Source organism: Lycium ferocissimum, chromosome 8 (genome assembly GCF_029784015.1).
Source record: "Lycium ferocissimum isolate CSIRO_LF1 chromosome 8, AGI_CSIRO_Lferr_CH_V1, whole genome shotgun sequence".
Taxonomy (NCBI): Eukaryota; Viridiplantae; Streptophyta; class Magnoliopsida; order Solanales; family Solanaceae; genus Lycium; species Lycium ferocissimum.
This window is the reverse complement of record NC_081349.1, coordinates 16159776-16165775: the sequence shown is the minus strand read 5'-3', so window position 1 is coordinate 16165775 and position 6000 is coordinate 16159776. Positions and strand designations below refer to the sequence as shown.

The 6000-nt window shown below is 35.6% G+C and overlaps 1 protein-coding gene across 1 annotated transcript; it reads right to left on the bottom strand.

Annotated features, from left to right (window-relative positions):
• Positions 1-2093: 2093 nt before the first annotated feature.
• LOC132067355 (spermidine synthase 1) lies at positions 2094-5819 on the bottom strand. The gene is made up of 9 exons (XM_059460558.1): positions 5516-5819; positions 4517-4593; positions 4283-4405; positions 3795-3899; positions 3438-3510; positions 3256-3327; positions 2977-3172; positions 2457-2583; positions 2094-2376 (listed from the first exon to the last, which is right to left on the bottom strand). The coding sequence occupies exons 1-9, from the start codon at positions 5697-5699 to the stop codon at positions 2311-2313; spliced, it is 1023 nt and encodes a 340-aa protein (XP_059316541.1). The 5' UTR covers positions 5700-5819; the 3' UTR covers positions 2094-2310.
• Positions 5820-6000: the final 181 nt, after the last annotated feature.

Here is a 6000-nt window from a genome sequence, read left to right as displayed (position 1 = left end):
TTGCGGTGTATTTAAACAGTGACAACTAGGAACCCGTAAGCAAATCCTTTTTTTTTTCCTAAAAAGTAATCTTTTGATTAAACTTATGTATCGTATATTAATTGCAATATATCAACTAAACTTCCACAAAGAAATGTTGCATGCATTATTAATTTTACATTGTATTCTCTATATTATTAATTCTCGTATGAGGTCGTGTCAAAATCAAAACACCTGTGAGCTCTGTTATGCATTTACGTGCATGTAACTGAATGTTTTACGCGCATACAAAACAAACTTCATAATTTTATGTAGTAGTATATATTTCCAGAAATATGTCGGGTTAATTATGTTGACAAAATGACAACATTTTAATGCCTTTCAGTAGGGCTAAACTGCAACAGATAACTCAACCTATATGACAACCCAACCGTAAAGTAAGTTATTGCCTTTGGTAATTGGTTATCGGACTAACGGTTGGCGAACTGGTTGAAATTTATAAATAATGGCTTAATGTGCAGGGGTATGGATTCCTCAATTTTCGTTAATGTGAGGGGGTATGGATTACTCAATTTCTTATCGGATAAACTGTTAACTCGGAAGTATGGGAAGTTTGATCAAAAGATATGAAGTACACTGTCATACATAAATGGAACACACAGCTAAGGTCTCTCTATCAAATTGTTGGCAACAGAATATGCTGAGATTTCTCCCATCTAAAAGAAGTGGTCGGTCATATTTTGGACTTACCTTGTGATGAAAAGAGAGGATTCTGTACTTTAAGGTTTATGGACTCAAAGAATAGAAAATTACCTGCATTTTTAGGTGCTTCTGCACTCAGCAACCTTGGGCTTCCCTTGTGTGTCCCAATTTCAATTGAATTATTTGCAGTTGATTGAGTGATTGTAACGTTAATGCTTCAGTGTATTTACTCTTTGAATGTTGGAAAAACTTCACTTAATTAACTTTATTAATTAACCTATAACTGTTAACTCCAAACCGAATCAACCGATATCTTATTGGTTAGGTTAGCGGATTAATATACTTGAAAATCAATAATCGATACATCGGACCGTGAAGTGCAAATTTTCAACTGAATCACCCAATAAATACCCCTATTTTTCAGCTACTTTAGGCATGAAGCAGGTTTTGAGTGCAAAGAAGGTTCTTGTTCTATTTATCGAAGCCAACTGAGAGAAATGTGTGGTTTTTCGACGATATTTTGTTTTGTTTGGTTCATATTGAGCATAAAAGGTTGTATTAGTTCTCTAAAACTATTCGCTTTTATTGGGACTTCTTTTTGGTTTTTTTTTTTTTTTCTTTCTGTCTTTTCATTATTTTTTTGCTTTTTGTTCGATGTAAGAAATAGATCATCGTTTAGCGCAACTAATGACATTGGATCTTCCCTAATGAAGGGAATGCACGGTATATGTGACGATGTATGTTAGGGAGATTCTGAAAGACGAGAAATACGTATTATATGGCGAGTCATTGGTGGGTGCGATAATCATAAGTGGGTATAAATATTACTCCTCCCATCCTAATTTATGTGGTGACATTTGATTAGGTATGAAGTTTAAGAAAGAAACACTATTAAACTTGAGGTCTCAAATAAGTGGATATTTTTGTGGCTTGTAAATCATTTTATTATAATGTAGAGTAGATGGCTAAAGTTGAATTATTTACGGAAAAAGAAATTTGACATTATTCTTGAGAGGAGTTGAGACAGACCAGAAGTGAAAGTAGTGTAAGTTGGGACAAAGAAATACGAAATTAAAGTGCCACTTGGTAACTGTTACTGCAAAATTCTGGACGGTACAGGTTTATTACATGCTGAAAGTTAAACCTACAATTTTATGTTACAATAGGATATTTTAATGTCTAATAAACAACCAGATGTTTGTGCTATATGCATTAAAAAACCCTTTAATGTTCCGTCTTATTTCTTTATTCTATTTAATTTTTTCCATATTTTTTTTTTGTTTATAATGGGATGACAGAACAGACAAAATATGTTTTAGATACATTGCACCTTAATATATCATACTGATTATGACAGCTATAGGTCAAGATCTGCTCGAAAGCAACTCAAACTAATGAAAAATCAACATGGCTTTTAAAGAAAAGACCAACTAAAGTTTAAATCAAGATGACAACTTTATCCAGTACCAAATCCAGAAAGGGAATTATAATCCAATAAAGGATATTCCAACTCTTTATGGCTTAAATAATAACCTAAAAACATAGACTCAAACATAAAACTGAGATAACTATAGGGCGTTGTACAACAGCATATCTTGCTCATTGAGTACTTCCTTCAAAATGTGCCCATTATTTTGCTTTGGATTCAATCACCCTCTTTGCGAATGACGGCAAACAGAAGGATGCTTGGTGAATCTGGAGACGAAAAATCATTCGAAAAGTGAGTAATAAATCAAAAGTAGAAGTGAGATATGTAATGTAAGTAATGAAGATACCTCAGAGTTGTAGAACTTCAAAGGTCCGAGGGCTTTTGGCCCACTTTCGTCATCGATGGGGTTAATAGGGTTCTTGAAATCAACTGCAGGTCCCTCAGTAGAGCAGAGCATGAAACCAATCATACCACTGCAATTAATACAACAATATCATCCATATTAGGATCAAAACCAGTATGCCAACAAGAAGAATATGCAGCAAAACAAATTAAACTATGCTTCAAGCAAAAACTAGTAATACAAGTTATATGCAGCTCAAATAATTCATACCCAAAAAAAGAGAAGAAGAAAAGAATATTGCGAGAGAGAAGCAACAATGTGTGGATAGCAAAAACCTTCATGCATATGCACAAGTATCTCATACTACTGGTTCATCAAGAATACACATGAAAGCCACTTGAAATTGTTGATTAATTGTCAAAGATGGATTAAAAACAATAGTTCATTATCTAATGGGTCTTCAATTCTAATGTTCTATCTGACAGAACATTATTGGATCAAATTGACAAGCATAGAAGTGCACCTTGGATAAGTAGGAACAGTAGTCCATGCATAGTTGACTGAGCCTTTGAAGATCTGGCGGCAATTAGCAACAATTTCTTCAATGATGTGCATGTGAAGCCATATGCTCTCAGCCTGTGTAGATATAACCCCTCCTGGACGAAGAGCTTTCGCAATACATTCAAAGAAAGGCTTTTCGAACAACTCTTTTGCTGGACCTGAAGTTAAAAAGTGAATTGTTTGTTTGGGAGCTGATATTTCATGACAAAGGTAGTACTCAAGCAATGACATGATAGCTTACCAATAGGGTCAGATGAATCCACTATGACAGCATCGTAAGTTCCAGCAGGAACATTTTTCAAAAACGCAACTCCTGCAGAAACAGGAGGAAAAAGGAAACACCAAGAACTTAAGTTAGCAAGTGAACAAAAATGAGAACCAACAGAAAAAATTGAGAAGATAACAAAAAATAATTTATCGTACCATCGCCGATGTGGAGATTCACACGTGGATCCTCATATCCTACAGCTACATCTGGGAAAAATTGTTTAGCAACCTGGACGAGAAAAGGAAGACTTAGTTTCAACATAAAGCTGGTAAGTTACAACTGAGACGTCCCTAACACAAAGTACATAAATTAGCACATAAAAACCTTTTAATTGCAAGTAATACAGACAAAGGGATGAAATCTAAGAGCACTTCCGGACTAAATATGACATAAGAAACTGCTAATACATGTAATCACAAGAATCAACCATGTTCCTCTACCCCTAGTGGAGATGAATGGTGACCAAAAATGTAAATAAGGAACCATTTTTATGAATTAGCAAGTCTGCTTACCTCAACTACCATCTTGTCAATCTCACATATGTCGATCTGTTCGACAGAAGAATGACGGGATACCTCACGCAAGACACCACCATCTCCTCCTCCAATAACCAGCACCTGATGGAAGAAAAAACAGCTTAAAGTTGGCACACAAGTAAAAGAGACAAATAGCATCAATACCTTTAGGCCATTATATTACTGCAAATAGACAAATAGTATCAATAGCTTTAGGCCATTATATTACCGCAAATATCACTCGCTTCATATATAATTCACAAGAGTACAGTTAACATAATCTGTGGTCTTTAGGACATTCTGCGAAATGCAATTAGTAGGGGCAAACAAACAAACGAAGCTAGTTTTAACAAATTATACAAACTGAAGATGTGGATAAGATGTCTAATTTATGGGCTTGATAAGCAATGTGTCATAAGACCAAGTTTTAACTTGGACGATGTCAAAAAGCACACGAAATCTCATGATTTTACACTTTCAAATACCTTTTTGGGGTTGGGAATTGAACAAAGAGGAAGATGAGTGATCATCTCTTGGTAAGCACATTCATCCCTCTCGGTAAGTTGGATCACACCATCCAAAACAAGCACCTTTCCATAGGTTGATGACTGCATCAACGAACAAAATCACACAAACAATGAGGGGCACAAAATGAAACAGTTCATTGCATCATAAAAATAAGAGAAGAAACTAAAACCTTAGTAGATCAACCAAAATACCTGGAAAACCATGACATTTTGGTAATCAGATTTCCCCTGAAACAATATCTTCTCAACCTTCAACGAGTGTGCTTCCCCTGCATAATATTTACCCTGTCAGTAACCTCTTCCCTTTTTTGTTCACAAATACAAGAATTCACTAGACATTCAATGGAAAATCTTTCCAGAAAATACAGCTACACCTCAATCCCAGTTTACAAAAGTTCCCAAGAAAATCCACAAACCAAATCTCAGTTGTGACTTTCACAGTGACCCCCCCACCCCCAAGCCAAAACCCACACCTACCCCCCACAAAGAGAAATCATTTACAAAAACAAAACCCACCATACAGAACAAGCCAGAAACCAATTGCAGACCATCAAAACTAGGACCATAAACGTTGATACCCACAAGCATTCACATACTCACCCCATCAACAATCGCCAAAAAGACACAAACCTGAATACCCAAATAAGAAAAAACGCAAACTTGGATACACACAAACATCATTAAACTAATAAACCCCAAAAACCCACCAAAAACAGAACAAAGTGCAATCCAATGGACCAAAACTACAATCTTGGATACCCAAATAAGGGAAAAAAACGTAAACTTTGCCAATAAACCCCCAAACCCACCAAAAAACAGAAAGCAAGAGCAATCCAATTGCCCAAAAATACAATCTTGGATACCCAAATAAGAAACAAAGTGCAACCCAATTGCCCAAAAGTACAATCTTTGATACCCAAATAAGAAAAAATGCAAACTTTGACACCCACAAACATCAGTAAAGTAATAAACCTCCCAAAACCCCACCAAAAACAGCAACCCAATTGCCCAAAAGTACAATCTTGGATACCCAAATAAGAAAAAACGTCAACTTTGATACCCAAACCCAAAAACCCACAAAAAACAGCACATAAACAGCAACCCAATTGCCCAAAACGCGCAATCTTGAATACCCAAATGCATAAAATGGAAGTAAACATTAAACATAGATGATGGTGCAAGAGAACAAACCAGGCCAAAGGGGGCTAATCTCAGAGAACCATCCAGGTAAAACAGAAGAGATATAAGGACACTCTTCTTTCTCATTCTTGTTGCAACCATTGCTGCTGTTGTTGTTGCCTACTTCCATCTCTTCTTCTCTTGGTCTCTTGAGTGGCAATTCAGTTCCCTTCACAAAAGCACACTCATCTGCCATACCAACTCTTGTCTATTTATAGCCCAAAGAAAACAGGTTTTCAATACAAGTTGGATCCTAACCCCACAATAGTTACCGCAAATCTGAGGACTCTTGCACTCAAAAATGTACAGATAGTAAGTGACAGAAACCCCTAATTAAAAAATAATTATAAAACAAATAAAGAAAGGAAAAGAGAATCTGTTTAATAATAGATGAATTGATTGTCTTTCTCCTTTAGACTTTTCGGTGAAATTTGTAATTTTACTCTCTTTTTTTACCTTTTTATTTTCTTTTGAATGAAAGTTCTGCGGTTCTAATT

What these genes read in the sequence shown, in the direction of transcription:
- LOC132067355 (XM_059460558.1), bottom strand. Translation starts at nt 5,699, where the DNA reads ATGGCAGATGAGTGTGCTTTTGTGAAGGGAACTGAATTGCCACTCAAG. An exon ending in GGATTCATCTGACCCTATTG is followed by an intron (nt 3,173 to 3,255) that starts GTAAGCTATCAT and finishes TTTTAACTTCAG; the next exon opens with GTCCAGCAAAAGAGTTGTTC. An exon ending in TGAAGTTCTACAACTCTGAG is followed by an intron (nt 2,377 to 2,456) that starts GTATCTTCATTA and finishes TTTCGTCTCCAG; the next exon opens with ATTCACCAAGCATCCTTCTG.